General features: G+C 41.8%; 1 protein-coding gene across 1 annotated transcript in view; it reads left to right on the top strand.

The window, feature by feature from the left end:
- Positions 1–6537: 6537 nt before the first annotated feature.
- The window catches only part of ERGIC1 (endoplasmic reticulum-golgi intermediate compartment 1), a 94648-nt gene continuing 80520 nt past the window's right edge, over positions 6538–20665 (top strand). Inside the window, 2 exon segments of the mRNA XM_060765108.2 lie at positions 6538–6654; positions 6656–6711. Of these exon segments, the coding sequence (XP_060621091.2) occupies positions 6553–6654; positions 6656–6711 (158 nt within the window). The 5' untranslated portion in view covers positions 6538–6552.

Here is a 20665-nt window from a genome sequence, read left to right as displayed (position 1 = left end):
GATCATGTTACATTCACCTCATTTAAACTTTTGTTTTGAGTACTCCATCTGGCACGCTCAGTAATATTCTAAGGGACTGCGCCCAACTAGAATGCAGTCAAATTCCTGTTTCTTATCTCATACTTCCTAGACGACTCATGCGATTAAACAATGTAATGACGAGGGGGGTCTTATCTCAGGGCACTAATGTCCTAAATCTTTGATAAGATAGAACATGGAACTGGGTCAGTGTTCTACCAGCCTGCTTGTGGGTTTATCTGTTTTTTGAGAACATGAAGTTTGAAAAAAGAGTTCTTTCACACATCATGAAATCTATCCCAGATAACAAAATGGATCGACCATGGGATCCTTTTGAGCTGGCTCTCTGGGATGGGGCTCGGGGGCACTCTTTTGCAATGGCTTCGGTCCTTCTTGGAGGAGCGGACCCAGATAGTGGAGCTGGGGGACTCCTGTTCAACTCCCTGGCCGGTGGCCTGTGGGTTCCTTCAGGGTTCAATTTTGTCCCCCATGCTATTTATTTATTTACTACATATATGTACTACCCCTCTCAGCCCAAGAGCGACTTGGAGCAGTTAACAATAGGCAACAATTCGATGCCCGAGTAGTTACAACAAATTAAAACAATCATTAATACTTTAAATACTAATAGCACTATAAAAACATAAAGATCATACACAGCATTTAAAAACATTATCAAAACATCTCCATATCAAATCATTGTCGAGATGCGTTGTCAGTTGTCCATATTTAACATTTACATAAAACCGCTAGGTGACATCATCCGGAGTTTTGGAGTGTGGTGTCAAATTTATGTGGATGACACCAAACTCTACTACTTCTTTCCAACAAATGCCAAGGATGCCATTCTGGTCCTGAACTGGTGCCTGTCATCAGTAATGGACTAGATGAGGGCCAACAAGCTGAAACTAAATCCAGACAAGACAGATGTACTCCTGGTCAGTCGGAAGGCGAATCAGGGTATGGGATTGCAGCCTGTGCTGGATGAGGTCACACTTCCCCTGAAGACACAAGTTCATGGTCTGGGGGTGATCCTGGACTCACTGCTGACTCTGGAACCATAGGTGTTGGCAGTGACCAGGAGTGCCTTCACACAGTTAAAACTTGTGTGCCAGCCGTGCCCATACCTTGAAACGCCAGACTTGGCCATGGTAGTCCACACCTTAGTCATATCCTGATTGGACCACTGCAATGCTCTCTATGTGGGGCTGCATTTGAGGGTAGTTTGAAAACTACAATTAGTGCAGAGATTGATGTCCAGATTGTTAACTGGAGCACCATACTCATGCTGTGGCAGCTCCACTAGTTGCTGGTCTGCTCTTGGGCTAAATACAAAGTGCTGGTTGTTACCTATAAAGCCCTAAATGGTTTGGGTCCAGGCTATTTGCCTAATCTCATCTCCCCATATAGACCATCCCAGGCACTGCGGTCAATGGAGGAGGACCTTTTCTTGATCCCATCCCCGTCACAAGCTTGGTTGGTGGTTCTCTAAAGATGTGGACCTTCTCTGCAATAGCTCTCCATCTTTGTAACTCCCTTCCTAAAAAAGTAAAAATGCCCCCTACCCTTCTCTCCTCTAAGACACTTCTAAAAATGCACTTATGCACTTTAGTGTATGGAGAGGAGGAGGACTAAAAGATGCTGGCAAACTCCACTTGCACTATATGGCTGCCACGATACATCTTAAAGGAATACCAGCACTTATACTTATCAGTAAATTTAGTTTTGTACACTGATCCTCATATTTACTCCAAAGCGAATCCCCTTATGTTCATCAAGGCTTATTTTCTAAAAGGATGTTTATGAAAGAAATCATCCACTACAGTCATTTGCATAGTTTACTGGAAATAAGCCCTACTCAGTTCGATTGAATTTCCTTCCTTCCAGTTGCATCTACGACTGCAGCCAAGGTGAAGTGAATCTTTCCCACGTTTTTATTACATGCATTCCTGCATGTGTCATGCTTGTTGTGATGATTCCAAAGGAACTAATTTGGAATAAGAAATTTGCAAGATGTACATGCTGGCGTCATTTCACCAGTAAGACACACATCTCAGGATCTTATGAGTATTTACTAAGAAGTAGGTTTTACTGATTTAAGCAGAACTTACAGGGCCTCATACCAACAAGACTTTATTATTTATTTGTGTACTGTATATGGGATTATATTCACAAGAAGCTTGTATAAGATTGTAACCTTATCATGTTAAGCCTATGCAGGTTTACTCAGAAATAAGGCAATTTGCACTTCATGGATCATATGTCCAATATGCAAGCATAGGATTGTAATCTTCAATCCATTATTTAAAATGCAATATAGATTGCATTTATTTCATTATTTAATTTTAGTCTGAAACAGACACAGGCTGCTTTACACAGTCAATTAATATACACCAGAATGTTGATTACAGAGATCCAGTTTGCTTCTGAAGGTCTACACAGGCACTGCACAAACTATCTGAAAGATGCAAGAGTGTCCACACAGATTCACTGAGACCTACTTATACAAATAGCTTCCCAAAGCTTGACTCACAGCACAGCAAAGAAAGGCAATGAAATTGAGCATTCCTGTGAGAAAGCTGTGCTTATCAACTAGGAGGTGTTTGTTTACCTTTTGACTGGGCTGGATATTTTCTTTCACATTCTGACTGCTTATTTATTCTTGTTTACATGAGTGCTCTGCATTTGGTATTTGACTTCTTCGTGTGCTTTATTTATATACAGGAATTTAGTGACTTTTATGGCTTGATGATCTAGGATTTTTGGTGAGGTTTTTTTTAAATATGCTTTTTCTGGTTGGATTCATATTGCAGTTTGCATGGAAGAGGAAATGTTTTCTAGACACCACAACCTTGAGCTGGCTTCAAACTGGGTTTTAGTACCTGTGTAGATGGACCCTCAGATATAATCTCTATAATCCCTCTTTGGATGCACCCATCTGGGTTCTGTATAGCAGTGCTATTCAAAATGATGCTTCCTGAATCAGTCACCGGTACTGTAACAGCTTCCAGGAATGACAAAATCATAGCCAATGGGGCACAAACAAGACACCATTCCCTGTATGTCTGCGTGTACCTTCAAGCAATCTATAGGTTTATGGTGACCTCATGAATTTCATAGGAATTTCTTAAACAACAAATACTCGGAGGTAGTATTCTGGAGGGAAAATAATATCAACTCTGCATTAGAGTTCATCTTAAAATCTTATACCAGGCTTGCACAAACTTTCTAGGAAATTCTAGGCCTTCAGTGTGATGTTGCCATGGTCAACATCCTCCAGTCATGCTGGAGGACCTAGAGTAGTGGTTCTCAACCTGTGGGTTTCCAGGTGTTTTGGACTACAACTTTACCAGCTGTTAGGATTTCTCAGAGTTGGAAGCCAAAACATCTGGGGACCCACAGGTTGAGAACCACTGACCTAGGGATTTTGTAGAGAGAACATCTTTAGAGGTTTCTAGAGAGAATAGACATTCCAATGAAACATTAAGAAGAACTTCTTGACAGTAAGGGCTATTAGATAGTGGAACATGCTGCCTTGGAGTGCAGTGGAGTCTCCTCTGGAGGTTGCTGTACAGAGGCTGGATTGCCATCTATCAGGAGTGCTTTCATTGCACATTTCTGCATGGCAAAATGGCACTGGCCAGCCTTTGTGGTCTCTTCCAACTCTATGGCTCTACGCAGGATTCTATTCTCTTTCTATGACTCTCTAGGGGTGCATCCACAGCACAGAATAAATGCAGTTTGATTCTGGTTTAACTAATTTAGTTTAGTGCTAGCCATCATCAAGAATAAATTGACCCATAAATTGCACTGTACAAAATTTGAATGACTTCCAGTTTCAAATGTAATAATTAATAAATGAATAGGAGCAATTTGTAAGCGCAGATTTTAATTGGACCCGCAACCACTAGAACATTTGAGTACTGAGGTTTGACTATTTATTTATTGTGTCAGGAGCAACCAGACCGTTGTATTACTGATTTTGGTTTGACTGATTTTATGTTTGCTGTGTTATAAATGTAAGTGGCTACCAGTGCTGGTTTCTGTGCTGTGTATTAAAGCCCAGGCTGAAAACTATGCTGTTGCACCAAGCTAAAAATGAAGTGTTCGCTCTGTAAAGAAGTTTTAAGAAATGGAAATGGTCCTTCAGAACTAATTAGGAACATAAGTATCCTTTGTGTTAAGTAGTTGAAAAGTCCATGAGCCCCATGCCCTAGGTCAGTGATTCCCAAAGTGGGCATTACTGCCCCTTGGTGGGCACTGCAGCGATCCGGGGGACGGGGGGGAGCGGTAATAGCCACGGGTGCATTTGAGGGCGATGAATAACTGTAAGGGGGCAGTGAAAGCATAAAGAAAGAAGAGAAGATTTAGAAAATTTGATTTCCAGAGGGTAGGCCAAATAAGTTTGCGGGCCTAAGTTGTCTGGCCAAAGGCCCTCCGAAGTCCAGGAAAAGGGGCTATTTGCTTATCGTCCATGCTGATGGGTTCTTTGCCAAGTCTTTTGTTTAGGGATTATTGACCCAGGAAGTCTTGCAATACCTGGGCCTTAAGTTGCTGGGCATAGTTCATGAGGAGGTCACTCTGCTCAATATTTTTATATAAACATACATACATATCATAAATGGGAATGAGGGGCATATACATGGTTCATATGGGAAGAGGGAATATGCAGAATTGGGGAAAGATCTGTCTGCTTACCCAGAGTTGATAAAAGTTGATATAGAGTCCATATAAGCACTGAGCAGCTGAAGTCCATAAAACAGTACGTTCATTCAGGAAAAAGGTGTCCAGTTCATAAAAACAACCAGAATGGCCTGATTCTGGCCTGGGTCAAAGGGGTAACACAGGAGGGGGCTTCCTGGGGTCAGCAGGCTCCATGCCAAGATGACGCACACAAGAAGAACACGAACATCGTTGCCATGTGGAGCCATGGGACCATGGGGAAAGGTCTTAGGCTGCTACATGGGGGTTATGGGCTAGTAGTTATTGAATGGAAAAGACAGAAAAGAAAGAGAAACAGAACAGGGCTTGAGATATAAAAAGACTATAGGTGGGTGTTTTGGTGGGATATGTTTTTGCCTAGTATCAGCCTGGCGTCCTTGGCAAAACTATGAATTCCCTGAATACAAACTATCTTTTATTGAGTGGGGTCATGTTCGGCATCACAAGGCACTCTCATAATTTCCCTCCAGCACTACAGTTCAAAAGCATCTATCCTTCGCTCAGCCTTCCCTATGGTCCAGCTCTCACATCCATAGGTTATTACAGGGAATACGAATGCTTTAACTATGTGGATCTTCGTTGCCAGTGTGATGTCTCTACTCTTCACTACTTTATCGAGATTTGTCATTGCTTTTTTTAATTATTATTGTTATTATTATTATTATTATTATTAGCATGGCTCAATGCTATGGAATTATGAGTGTAATTTTGCAACATCTGTCGCCTTCTCTAGTTGAAGAGTGCTGTGGCATCCTATACTACAACTTTCAAGATTCCATAGCATTGAGCCATGGCAATTAAACCTATATTCAGATGCACCCTAGGTCCTCCAATATGATTTCAGACGGTAGAGTTGTCCTGGGAGATTTCATTGAACCAGAGTTGGAAGAGACTACATCAATCATCTAGTCCACCTACTTGCCATTTAGAACTTTCCAGGGCCCTTCTACGCAGCCTTATATCCCAGAATATCATGGCAGAAAATCCCACAATATCTACTTTGAACTGGGTTATCTGAGCCCACACTCAGATAATGTGGGATTTCCTGCTTTGATATTCTGGGATATAGGGCTGTGTGGAAGGGGCCTGGGTTATCTGAGGCCCCTTCCACACAGGTAAATGGAATCCCACAATATCTGCTTTGAACTGGAAAATATGGCAATGTGGACTCAGATAATCAAGTTCAAAGGAGGTATTGCGGGATTTTCTGCCTTGATATTCTGGGTTATGCGGCTGTGTGGAAGGGCCCTGAGTCCACACTCGGATAATGGGATTTCCTGTTTTGATATTCTGGGATATAGGAGTGTGTGGAAGAGCCCTGGGTTATCTGAGGCCCCTTCCACACAGCTGAATAGAATCCCACATTTTCTGCTTTGAAATGGAATGTATGGCAATGTGGACTCAAATAGACGAGTTCAAAGCAGATATTGTGGGATTTGGGGGTTTCTCCCTTTCAAGGGGTCTCCAGTGCCCCACCACTGCAGCTGATGTGGGGGGCTGACTGCACGTCCTGGGGGGCTCTGGCCTTCATAGCCTCCAAAGGCCCTTCCACGCAGCCCTATATGCCAGAACATCAAGGCAGAAAATCCCACCATATCTGCTTTGAACTGGGTGATCTGAGTCCACACTCAGTTAATGTGGGATTTCCTGCCTGGATATTCTGGATATAGGGCTGTGTGGAAGGGAGCGAGACCTGCTGGGCCTTCCAGGCCCAAAGCGCGAGGTGAGAAAGCAGGGCTGTGCTGTGGGGAGGCTCCCCGTCCCCTTTAACTGGGCGGCGGAAGCGGGGCCTGGGCCGGTCCCTGCCGGCCAATGGCTGGGTGCTGCGCCTCCTCCGGCCTGGCCGAGGCGGGGGCCGTCACTTCCTTCGCCTCCAGCCGGCACCAGCGAGGAGGAGGAGGAGGAGGAGGAGGAAGGAGGAAGGGGCGGGGAGCCTGCCCGTGCCACCAACATGCCCTTTGATTTCAGGAGGTGAGTGAGAGAGAGACAGGGATGGGTAGGCGGATGGAGGGGTGGATGAGCCCCCTCCCCTGCAAGCCCCGAGCAGGCGGGCATCGCAGAGTGATGGGCATCCCCTGGAGCCATGTCTCATAGGAGGGGGGCGTGTGGGGCACAGGGCTTGTGCTGGGAAGGAGAAGGTGCATGGCCTGGCAGAAGGCAGGAAAGCACACACACACACACACCATGCGGTCCCGGTTGGGAGGGAAAAAGGAGCTCTCCTTTCAGATTTCCTTTTTCAAAACCCTTTCTAATATTTCACCTTGAAATATAGGGTGCCTCTACACCAGGCATGGGCAGACTTCGGCCTTCCCTCCAGGTGTTTTGGACTTCAACTCCCACCATTCCTAACAGCCTACCGGCTGTTAGGAATGGTGGGAGTTGAAGTCCAAAACACCTGGAGGGAAGGCCGAAGTCTGCCCATGCCTGCTCTACACTGTAACATGAGTTCAGTTTGATCCCACTCTAACTTTCATGGCTCAATGCTATACAACCCGGGGAGTTGCAGTTTTGAAAGGCCTGCCCAAGAGTGAAGGGGCCTCAACAAACTATAACTCCTATGATTCCAAGGCAGTCAAAATAGTTTCAAGTTGCATGACTGCTACAGTCTGGATGCACCTATCCTCTTTAGACAGGACGAAAGAGCTGGCAGTCTAATGGGGCTTCAAAGAGGGGCCCTTCGCCCCCAAGATCAGCATATTTGCAGTAGAAAGACCCAACTGGATGAGGACTAGGGGTTTTGGAGCTGACTTTCAGAATGACCCAGAGCTTTGGGAAGCTATTGCAAAGCTCTTGCTAGAATTGAGTTCTCCGGGATGTGCTGAGATGAAAGAATGGCAACAAAATTCTGCAAAATTCTGATCAGAAGAAGGCACACTGAAACTTTCCTTTAGGAAAATAGTCCAAAGGAGTGAAGATAAAAGGGAAGACTGCCAGTTCTGCCATTCCTATTTTCACACAACTATGTGTTGGCATTATGCCTTTCTTTGCTTTGAATGCGATTTTCCTGCTTCGTGGCAGGGGGTTGAACTGGGTGGCCCATGAGGTCTCTTCCAACTCAAGGAGTCTATGATTCTTCCACACCTGACTTGTCAGTCCATTCTGTTTTCCAACCATGGAGGCTCCCTTTATTTTTATTTCTACAGCTTACTACTTAGGAGCCCTCAGTGATCCAGTGGGTTAAACCCTTGTGCTGGCAGGACTGAAGACTGACAGGTCAGAGGTTCGAATCCAGGGAGAGTGCAGATAAGCTCCCTCTGTCAGCTCCAGCTCCCCATGTAGGGGCATAAGAGATACCTCCCACAAGGATGGTAAAACATCAAAACATCCAGGTGTCCCCTGGGCAATGTCCTTGCAGACAGCCAATTCTCTCATACCAGAAGTTTCTCAAGTCGCTCCTTACACGAAAAAAAGCTTACTGCCTTACATTATATTTCTTTAGCATTGACCTCTGCTATTCTTGCTTCATTTCTCATTCCGACTGATGCATCACTTCTGTTATGCAAGGTACTTCTTGTTATGGGAAAAATGGCATTTTCCTTTATCCTTATAATCTTGCAAATATTGGTCCATTTTCTGATGAATGAATCAGTTGAAATGTATTCTTGCAAACTATGTTGCAAGTTTCTGAGCTCGTGTTCATTGCTGTAACAGTTTCACTTGCGGCTATTGCCCTGACAATGATTCAAGCTCCCAAACCAGTTCACTGATAGTCACTCCCAAGACAACAGGTCTTTGTATCAGATTTAAACTAAATATAATTGGATTGCTGTGAGTTTTCCAGGCTGTATGGCCATGTAGCAGAAGCATTCTCTCCTGACATTTTGCCCACATCTATGGCAGGCATCCTCAGAGGTTGTGAGACGTCACAACCCCTGAGGACGCCTGCCATAGATGTGGATGAAATGTCAGGAGAGAATGCTTCTGGAACATGGGCAGACAGCCTGGAAAACTCACAGCAACCTAATGATTCTGGCCATGAAAGCCTTTGACAACACATTAAATATAATTGTTTTAGTCTTTGATCATGTGTGTAGGAAGTTGATATGAAAGATGAAATGGCGCAGGAGATGTAGGTTTCAATTTTTCTACCCAAATGTGATGTTCTTGATCCCGAAGAAGCCCATGTGTATTTACTTTTTCAGGGCTTTTTATTTTAAAAAGTAAGAATTTGCTTTACAAGTAGCTGGTCTGATTAATCTTGAGACTCCTTGATTTGGTCAACCACCCTTTGATGCCTCAGTTGTCTGCCTACATAAAGGTAATACAGTCTCCTGAGTACTTCCTCCAACTTGTACCTTGAAAGGGGTGATGGCCCCACCTCTTCATTCCTTTGCCTGGGATGCTCACATCTTTCCTGGGGTGGTGATGATGGGAGGAACCCAGGTGGAGATGTCATAATGAAAGAAAACACCGTACTATTATTGTCATTATATAACAACCCAGACATACCTGGTACTTCGTAAGGTCCTTTCCCCAAGCCTTTATGACATAAGTTAGTATACAAGAAGAAGGCTTAAAGAGAGGGTGTGCAGAAATTCTGCAGACTATTTCAAACCTATGATGATTATTATATAATGTTGTTATGTTAATTCTTCCGTGCCAGATACTTCAGGACAAGAGGGTGTGTTGGAGAAGGAAACCAGAAAGTTCTTCTTGGTAAATCATACTTCCTTGAATAAATTGAAGGTGGGGAAACACTTTTTCCCATAAGGCAAAGAAAGCAATAGCAGAGAATGTGTTTTTCTCCTCCATTTGGAGAGTACATATTATCTAACCTCTGGATCATTGGATTATCAAGCACTAAGAACTATTTGGGAAGCAGTCCAGGTACAATGTGCCTGTTTGTAACAAATGCTCCTTCTGAATGGTGGAGCTGTTTCCTTCAAGGAGGAGGCAGTGTACCAAAGCGTTAGCCTCTCGTGAGACAATAAGTGTTTGCTCTGTTGAAAGACATTAATGCTAAGGGACATAAGGCATCACTTGGTATGCCTTTTATATAATTTTAAATAGGCTGTATTTCTTGAAACTGTCATTCGGCTTAAGTTGTAGAAATGCTCTTGTTGCCATTCCTGATCATTCATCTTAATTTCTTAATTTCAAATAAATTATCAATTCCCTTTCATTAAGATTTCAGGACAGAAACTTGTGGCGATATCCAGTAGTTTCCAATTTCTGAAGAATAGTACTTTTACACAGAGCTCTTCTGAAATGGACGTGAACTGAATAGTTAACGCATGGAGATAAAGAACTTTAAGTTTGGGGAAGTTAGAAAGAGGAGTTTTATCAAGCTCGGCTATTTGTCCAACACATTCAGTGCCTTGCAGCAGCTTTCCAGGATGTCAGATAAGAGTCTTATTCAGTACTCTTTAGAGCTCCTGGAAACTGTCTCGGGTTCAGTGTATGCACCTTCTTCCAGTGATTTACAAAGCTTCTATATTTCATATCACCCATTCCCTGAAAACAGACAGATGTCGGCACTCATACCTACTCATTGGACTTCAGTGGCTGCTTTTCAGAGAGGACAATGCAGAGCTGACCTCTCTTATAGCCCTTTCACACTAAACCATTATGGTATGATGATTCCCCTTTCGCTGCCATGGCTACATCTTATAGAAGTCTAACTCAGAAATCTAAATATTGTGCTTTGCCATAAACTGTCAGCTCAGGAATCCATAAAATGGAAACACTGTCGTTAAAGTTGAATCACTGCACTATAATTGTGTAGTGTGAAAAGGTCTTTAACCTTTATCCATCTCTGCTGGTAGGCAAAATAACAACAATAATCGGATATTTCCTTCTCTGTGTTAGGTTTGTCCTTTCTGCCAATAATAAAGTATTCCTATAATCTGCATTGAGCAAGAGGTTGTTGCATCTTGCTTACCTCACAATCCTATGTTGTTTCTTTCAAATAAAGTCAGGCTGAGGTCAGTTGGCTTCTTTCTATGAATATGTGCATAGAATTACAACTTTAGAGAGTAATCCTTCCCTTCTCCTCCCTTTTGCTTAGGGCTAGAATTGAGATAGGTTGTAGTTGAGCCACAAGTCTCTGCTTGTGAGAAGAGACATCTGCCGTGCAGGGGATCTGTTGTGCTGGTGCCACTTCTTCCATTCAATGCAGTGTTTCTCAAACTGCTCCTCCAGATGTTTTGGACTTCCACAATTCCTATCAGCTGGTAAGCTGGCTGGGATTTCTAGGAGCTGAAGTCTAAAACATCTGGAGGAGCACAGTTTGAGAAACACTGATATAATGAATGGGGCAGACCATGACAAACTGGTCAATGGCCATCTGTTGGAGTTGCTTTGATTGTGTTTTTTCTGCATGGCAGGGGGTTGGACTAGATGGCCCATGTGATCTCTTCCAACTCAATCCAACTCTGAAGGTGAATCTCTCAGCTACACCAGTCAGGTAGCAAGCAAATAAACAAATACAGCCAGTCCCCCATATTTACTGGAGTTAGAAGCTAAGGAGATAAGGAGCCCTGAAAAAGTGGGGGAAACAAATATTTTTATTTATTATTTTTACTCAAGAGAACAACTCTCTGGAAATCTCTATGAAGCTGACCACAGAATGACACCACAGTACTTAAAAGGATTTTTAGGTACTCCAACATTACTCTGGCTTGGATCCAGGTTGTCTGAAACTCAGTACCACTGTTACGTAGTATAGCTATAGGAAATAGTTTTCCCCCAATTGCTGAAGAATTGATGGCTGGTTATGTGTCACTGAATAATGAAGACTGTGTAAACATTTTATAAAAATGCAAGTGCCAGTAGGTTGGATAAAGGCACAGATGCAGCTTGGGCAGACCCTTGAACTCAGGTTGGAACCAGGATTCCAGGGTTTCAGCTCTGGGGGAGGGGGGGGGGGTCATGGGGGATTGTCAGAGGGGTCTCCAAAGACCATCAGAAAACACAATATTTTCTGTTGGTCATGGGGGTTCTGTGTGGGAGGTTTGGCCCAGTTCTATTGTTGGTGGGGTTCAGAATGCGCTTTGATTACCAGTGAACTATAAATCCCAGCAACTACAACTCCCAAAAGTCAAAGTCTATTTTCCCTAAAGTCCACCAGTCATCTCATTTGGGCTTGTGGGTGAACTATAAATCCCAGCAGCTATAACTCAAAAAAGTCAAATCTATTTCCCCCAAATTCCATCAGTATTCACATTCGGGCATATTGAGGCTTCGTGCCAAGTTTGGCCCAGAGACATCATTGTTTGAGTCCACAGTGCTTTCTGTATGTAGGTGAACTACAACTCCAAAACTCAAGGTCAATGCCCGCCAAGCCCTTCCAGTATTTTCTGTTCGTCGTGGGAGTTCTGTGTGCCAAGTTTGGTTCAATTCCATTGTTGGTGGAGTCCAGAATGCTCTTTGATTGTAGGTTAACTATGAATCCTAACAACTACATCTCCCTGATGACAAAAACAATCTCCCCCCCCCCCCAAAAAAAACCTCTACCCATATTCAAATTTGGGCAAATCGGGTTTTTTAATATTATGATTCATAGCAGTAGCAAAATGACAGTTATGAAGTAGCAACAAAAATAATTTTATAGTTGTGGGTCACCACAACATGAGGAACTGTATTAAGGGGTCATAGCATTAGGAAGGTTGAAAACCAGTGGGCTACAGGGACACGTGTTTTGTTGGCATCCCATTTAGGTTACAATACTGTATGCAGTGTGGGTCCGCTTCTGAAAGCTGTCTGGAAACTTCACTTCAAAGTGCAGCAGCTGGGCTTCTGACTGGGCTCCTGAGAGAAGGGGCTTGCTTTCACATCACATCACAGACACATCACAGGAGAGACCCTTCTTAGTGGCTGTCCTAGGCTGTGGAACTCCATTCCACCAGCAGGCACGCACCTTTTTATTTAGATAGGTATTTGGCTCTTAGCTTGTCTGGCAATGTGTTCCTTTTAAAGTGGCTTGCTATGCTTTTATATATATATTTAATTAAACATTTGAAACTGTTTTAACTTTTCTGTGGTTTTTGGGAGAAAGGGGAGATATCAATGCATAAAAATTAAAATAAATAAATGAACTAGCATTGTGCTTTTAATATAATTGTTTATTTACTATAATCTTTTAATTTTTGCATGATATTTATTTATTATTATTTATTTGCAGTATTTGTATACTGCCCTTCTCAACCCTGAAGGGGATTCAGGGCAGTTCACAGTGGGTTGTTGTAGGTTTTTCGGGCTGTATGGCCATGTTCTAAAAGCATTCTCTCCTGATGTTTCACCTGCATGTATGGCAGGCATCCTCAGAGATTGTGAGACCTCACAACTTCCGAGGATGCCTGCCATAGATGCAGGCAAAACATCAGGAGAGAATGCTTCTAGAACATGGCCATACAGCCCGAAAAACCTACAACAACCCAGTGATTCCATCCATGAAAGCCTTCGACAATGCAGTTCACAGTGTTGGCAACAATTCAATGCCATCGATAAAACACAGTTTAAAACATCAAAATCAAAACACATCACATAAAATAACATTATATGTCACACAAAGACATAGACAGACACAGACATTTTAGTCTGAGATTTTAGTCAAATTCTTTTAAATTGTTGCATGCTTCTTTGGATTTCATATTGCGAGAAAGGTGAGACATAAATTAGGTTGATAGATACATCATACTTTTTTGGATCTAGTGAGATGTTGTGGAGAGATGGATGAAGGCAAGCATGGGTATTTCGAGATTACCAGTTTTATACAAAAGAATGTGAGATTGCATGTCAGTGAATAATTTTTTTCAATGAACAGTGGTGCGTTAGAATATTTTCTTGGTTACTCTGTTGATGATTTTGCTTTGCTTCTAAACAGTTACTTTGGTTAAGAATTGATCCTTTAATGCTGGTGAGTCAGCTGTTGACTTGGTAAGGCTTGTCAGTAAAACCCATAAATGTGTTATGAAGACAATAGTTGGTATTATGATGTGTTGAATATTTTAATCTGATCACTGAAGTATTTGAGGGAAATTTCCTAAACAATATGTTGTATTTGTTTGCCAGAAAGCGTGTTGTGGGTAAGAAACCACCTGACTCTTGGAGTGGAATCTGTGAGCATTTACACGTTAGCATTTTCCTCTATTACTGTGATTCATGACAAACAGCACCATCTTATTTTCCACTTTGTGTACTTGTCTTCAAAGAATGGTTACGCTTTCAGTCCGCTCTCCCTTCTATAGGCTGGACTCTGGAAAGAAAGACTGTGGCAAAAGCTTTCTAAAAATATTGTTTCTCTGGGAACATTATTATTATAGTAATCATTATTTTTATCATGTTATTTATATAGTGCCATTAAGTATATATGTCACTTTACAAGAAAACAAGCAAAAACAATAGGTATTGCAGAATTGTAGAACATAAAATATGTGCATGTTCATGTGTACATATACATTAAGTAGGCTTGTTATTCTGTGTCGAATTCTAGAACTGATTCTCATATTCTGGGATTGTTAAGTTGCTAGAACTGTATAAAATACATAAATAAATGGCCTTTATTTGTATCCCGCCACCAGCTCCCCAGGGGGACTTGGGGCTGCTCACAGAGGCACTATGGTGCTGCATCTGAACCAGAATACACAGTATACAAGTACACAAATACGTAACATAAGTATAAAATCAATAATGTGTGTACAATTCCAGTAAAAATATAAGAATTATTTTAAAAATTCCTAAAATGCAGTAAAACATGCAAATCAGCTAACCATCAGCAATAACAAGTGCGGAGTGGCACAATCGGGTCATCGGGCTGGCCAGAATTACACAAGCTCAAAGGCCTGTTGGAAGAGCCATGTTTTTAAACTCGTCCAAAAGGTTTGAAAGGTGGGAGTAAGCCTAATTTCTTTAAGTAGGGAATTCCACAGCCGGGGAGCCACTGTCGTGAAGGCCCTCTCTCTCATCCCCACCAACCATATTTGAGATGGTGGTGGGACCGAGAAAAATATCTCTCCAGCTGATCTCAATGCTTGTGCCAGTTCATAGAAGGAGGTGCGATCTCAAAGATAGATTGGACCCGATGCTTATATTGCTTTATAGGTAATCACCTGCACTTTGAATTGTGCCTGGAAACTTGTTGGAAGCCAGTGGACCTGCTTCAGGAGGCGCATGGTATGCTCCCTAAAGCTTGCCCTGGTTAGTAATCTGGCTGCCGACATTTGCACTAACTGCAATTTTAGAGTCGTCTTCAAAGGCAGTACCACGTAGAGTGCATTACAGTAGTCAATTCTGGATGTAACTAAGGCATGAACAGCTGGCACACAAGTTTAACCGTATTAATACCCTCTTTGTATTAAAATAAATAAACTCTATTATGGAATGATGTTTTTATCATTGATTGGTGAGAAGTGAAGAAACGACTTGACTGTCTCTTTCCTTTTGGTTGTGCAATATGTTGGTGACACCAACTTGAATGATTAGCCACAAATATGTCTGAAAGTTTGATGTTGCAGTTGACCTAATGTAATGCAGAGTATATGTATTTAAGAGTAATCCTCATGATTATATGAAACCATGATACTACATTTCAGAGGAAGAAACTGACAAAACCACCTTTGACTATTCTTTGCTAAGAAACCCCATGAGATTCATCGGGTCACCATAAGTCTGTAGAAAACTTGGAAGACACACATATGTGCACACAAATGCATACAGTACAAATATATGCCAGGCAAACTTCTGTAGCTGCTGTCTTTCAGACAGTATGTCTCGGAATTATATTGTGTAGCTCAGTGTACCCTCATTGTAGCTTATCCTATATGACAAAACAGGAAGTCTTTTTCAGCTCAAGGGCTGACTTCAGTTTCAGATAATTCCTCAGGAGCTGTATTCTGGTGATTGACAGGGCAAAGGCAAAGCTCAAAAAATACAAGCAGATTTTAGGTTAAAGTACTTACTAGAGATATCTAACCTGTAGAAGACATAACACGGAAGAATAACAAACTTTGAGAATGGGACAAACCCTATACAAATGCTGAGAAACACCTAAAGATACTTCTGTGTTGAGTGTGTGGTCACCTGGGCAATCCAGGGACCTGGAACTGGATCCCAGGAAAGCCATATTTGGCCCTGGGACCTGATGTTCCTCTTACTTGCTATATACTACCTCAGGTATTTCACACCTGGGAGTAAGGACCAGTAAAATCAATGTGATTAACTTCTGACTTGCCATGTCTAGTTTTATTTTGTCAGTGTCTGAAATATCTTCTCAAATTATGAGTCCTTTAAACAAGAAGGGTATTTTATGATCAAAGCCAATACATAAGATTAACTGGAATATTATGACAGAATTTGTTTAGGTTTGGTTCTGTTTTATCAGATTCATGAAGAGAGTGGGTTTTTACCTACCACTGAATTTTAGCTCTGCAATCCCACTTTAACCAAAATGCCTGCATCATACTGGTACCTGGGATTTACTGTTCAGGGAGAAGAATGTGAAATTCTCACCCATAGAACTGAAAACCGAAAGATTCCATAGGAGGTAAGCATAGCAGTTACAGTGACCTCACTACTGCAATGTAGTGTGGAAGGTGCACACAAGGCAAGAAAATATAAGATAATTGAGAAAGGGTCACAAAAATATCAGAACTGTTAGGGTACTTTTTCTTCAACTAGAAAGATTCAATTTGGCACAAACCTAATCCAAGAAATCTTTCTTGTGCCAAACCTTCATAGCAGAACATAGTTTAAGTGTAGCAGTAGTGTAGAATAGTGGTTTGAGCATTGGGCTACCACTGTGGACACTATGAAATCTCCACTCAGCCATGGAAACCCACTGGGTGACCTTGGGCAAGTCACACTCTGAGTTGAGTTCAGTGGATCACATTCCAGTTAAAAGGGTGAAAATGAATTGTTTAAAATTACAGATTTTTTTAAAAAAGAATACTTTTTAAAAATCTTATATTTTAAAATCAGGAGTTAAATTTTAATAGAATTGTTTACATTCCTATTTTCAACTTTTTGCAAACATGCTATGTTGGGCCTCAACCAGATAAGTTCTACTTTTCTGTGCAAAACAGTCTCCAACCAAAGTGGAAAGTATTTGATTTGTTCCGGTATTGTAATTATGCCAGAAAAGGCAATACTGTGTACAGGTACTAGTCTATGTCTGAAGTTTCTTTTACAAAAAGGAAAAGACATGTTTTATTCAGTTCAGATGGCAGGTTTTGTTTTTTAGCCTCCAGCCCCAAATCCCTCACCCCTCAAGAACAGATTTTCCCCAGAAGCACAGGAGATGGCAGTGGGAAGGAAATCACAAAAATTGCCTCTCATCCCCTATTTGGTGCATCCCATACGTGTGGAGTACTATTGGTGGGACCATAAGATCCAAGGTGACTTGACAAAAGAATATCAACAAGACAGAACGGGCTTTCTTTTTCCATCCCATGGAGAAGTGTTGTTTTCCCCAGTGCTGATTTAACCCTGCTAAATCTTATTGATCACTGGATTCTGCAGATCCCAGAGCAACCATGATGGATTAAAATGGATAACAGTGATGAAACAATCCAGGACAGTGTCATTTACTAAGCCTTTCTTTTTCCATGTCCCTGTTATGCTTGCTTCTCTTATGCAAACCCTAAGCTGGTTTTATAACTGTCAGAATCACCTTACTCTTCCATTTCCTCCCAATACTACAATATCCAACTGGGAGTGATTCTTGTTTGTTATATTTATGCGCTGCTTCAGCTGCAATAATGTTTTCAGCATTCGGTCCAAAAATGGGTTGGTCTGCTTGAATGTCACTCCTATTAACTGGACATATTTTCTTGCTGATGATGTAACCAAGTGACTGTCTGGCTTTAAAGGGGGGAAAAATCTATCATGCGTATATTATTTATTTGCTCTTACACTTTTGATGCCTAAATGAAAGGACAGAGTTTTGGCACTGATTGCAAACTGAAGCTGCAAACCTCCCTTAGAAAGTCAAATACTGGTATGTCTACTGTAGTTTTTCTTTTAGAGGAATAGTCCTGCTTTTCCCAAGCTGGTTTTAAATTAATTGTGAGTTAGGAAGATGCTCGAATAAGGCAATAGAAGAAACCCATTTGACGTTGCTGCGAAACGCTAATACAGAATATGCATGATCAAAGACAGGTACAGTCAAACATTGTAAGTAAGTGAAACTATATGAATGACAGTTTACATGTCACTTTGAAAACATGAATAATTAATACTTTGAGCGGGAAAATTCTTACTCAGGTCTCACATTTAACCCCTGAGGTCCTCAGTCGAGGCCTTTTCAATTATTCTGCAATTTATGGAATGCTGTTGGCTGATATCAAATAGGTGCCAAATGTTCACCTCCATATGACTAGAGAGGAAAAGCTGTTAAGATTTAAATACCTGTTGAAAATCTGTTGACAGACTTGCCCTAATTGCCCAAAAGATTAGGGTCCCTTCCACACTGTCCTATTTCCCAGGGTCTGATCAAAGATTGTCTTTGTATCCCAGATTATCTGGCAATGGAGACTCATATAATCCAGTTTAAAGCAAATAATCTGGGATCAGATCCTGGGATATGGGGCAGTGTGGAAAGGGCTTAAGAGTGCTTCATTTTTGTGTTAGTTATTGAGATAGTTAACCTTTTTGTATTTATAAATTGTTCATAGATTGAATTAAGGTAAACCACATAGAGATTTTATTATTAAAATAGTGTATATTAAATAGTACAAATAAATTCCTTTCTCCTTTAATTAGGATTGCGCAAATATGATTGTAGAATAAAACTTCTACATCTGGTATTCCCTGTAGTCACCTACGGATGTGAGAGCTGGACCTTAGGGAAGGCTGAGCGAAGGAAGATCGATGCTTTTGAGCTGTGGTGTTGGAGGAAAGTGCTGAGAGTGCCTTGGACTGCGAGAAGATCCAACCAGTCCATCCTCCAGGAAATAAAGCCTGACTGCTCACTGGAGGGAAAGATACTAGAGACAAAGTTGAAGTACTTTGGCCACATCATGAGGAGACAGGAAAGCCTAGAGAAGACAATTATGCTAGGGAAAGTGGAAGGCAAAAGGAAGAGGGGCCGACCAAGGGCAAGATGGATGGATGGCATCCTTGAAGTGACTGGACTGACCTTGAGGGAGCTGGGGGTGGTAACGGCCGACAGGGAGCTCTGGCGTGGGCTGGCCCATGAGGTCACGAAGAGTCGGAGACGACTGAACGAATGAACAACAACATCTTAAAATATTGTACAGTTCTTGCAATTCAGCTGGTTTAGCTTCCTTTGGGAAAAATAGCATGTGGTTCTTAAATAACATACTGAGTAGTCTATGTATTTGTCACTGTGTGTCTTCAAGTCATTTTTTTCAGGTCATTTAGGTCTCTGCAGAATTTGTTCAGAGAAGTTTTGCCTTTGTCTTCCTCTGAGGTTGAGAGAGAATGACTTTTCCAAGGTCACCCATTAAGTGTCCATTTCTTCCATGATTGAAGCCCCAGCCTACTAGTGTCCCAGACTAACACTCAAACTGCTAAACCACGCTGGCTGTCATGTAATTTCTTGTATTTTTCTTTATATCAGTGTTCCCTGAGCTATCTGATTTCTTTCTTTCCTGGAAACTCCAAGGACTCGCAGCCAGTGGTTTATGGACTGTCCCAGGTCTGTGGATCAGCATTTTGAGTAGCACTGCACACTCCAGTTACACTTCTCGGCCCTGCCTGTATTGATGCAGCAATGTCTTTGCACTATTTGTGAATCAGACAGTTCAGAATGTGAAGTTCAGTCAGCACTGAGCATGACCGCAGGAACATTAATGTAACATTACCTCTTTAGGGGAGCATATGCTGATGACTGCTTATTTCCAGGCTCTGAGGGAAAAATTAGGGTTGCAGAAGACTCTTTTGCAAGCATGGTCTTGCTGTCATAGGAATAAATATACACTTGATGGAAGTTAGCATTTTATTGGGTAAGTGAAATAGCTTCAGGGTTTGTCAAGTATGCATCAATGCTCTTCACCTGTGTGAGATCACCCAAAGCCGTTCTATTGGTTGGTGAACACCTCTAGCGATGGAATTGTAGAAGCTATAGATAGACCAAAAGAGGAATGGTCCCCAGCTTCTCCTATCTGCTACTTGGCTGTTCTCTATTCTATTTACAATATAATTTCTTTCTTGGCAGCTTTCCTCAGCACCATGTAGCTTTATAATTTGTTGACCTGTAGCAAGCATTTTACTTAGGCAACTTCCTCTGTTAATTTCAGAAGGGTTTTGGATGTGGAATTTGGAGGGTGGAGCCAATTGGCCTGAAAGGTCTTTTGGTTCCTTCATATTGGAATTCAGAGGAAGGCCATCCTCTTCGTAAAAAGCTGAGGGAGGTAAGCATACAGGAAGGGCCTTTTTCCTTCTGTCTGTAGGACGGATGTTAGTTCCTTAGTCATTTAATTAGTTTGCATGTATAACAAACACATTATTCATCCTGCTTTGGATATGCATTTGCTTAGCTTCATCAAGATTTGTGGTCAAACTTTCAAAGAACAACTTCCTATGTTTGTTTTCATTCTTAAGCAAGTCAAACCTGTGATAAAGTTTGCAACATGGGATACCTGCATGTACTTGAAAGGCAAGGCTTCTGAAATCAGGTCACATTTATAATGCAGCATAGTGGTTATGCGCTCAAACAATGAAGGAGGATGTTTCCACTTTGAATGTCATTTCTTCCATGAATGGCAAGCCACTCTGTATCTATTCAACCCAGCCCGCTATTGTATGTGCAGTTACAGATCATAATATGGGATCATCTTACAATCTTGTTCTAGGAATTACAACTAGGTGATGCAGGAGTTCATAGTGGTTTTTGACTTAAATGACACAACTAATGCCAGTTGGAAGGGGGAGTGTGACCATACACCCCAGTTCATAGTTGTGTTTAAACTTTCTTCCCTGAGGCTGAGATATGGGTATCAGTGGAGGAGCAGGAGCAAACCACTCC

The sequence above is a fragment of the Anolis sagrei genome, chromosome 2 (assembly GCF_037176765.1).
Source record: "Anolis sagrei isolate rAnoSag1 chromosome 2, rAnoSag1.mat, whole genome shotgun sequence".
NCBI classification, from domain to species: Eukaryota; Metazoa; Chordata; class Lepidosauria; order Squamata; family Dactyloidae; genus Anolis; species Anolis sagrei.
This window is presented reverse-complemented; position numbering and strand designations above follow the sequence as displayed.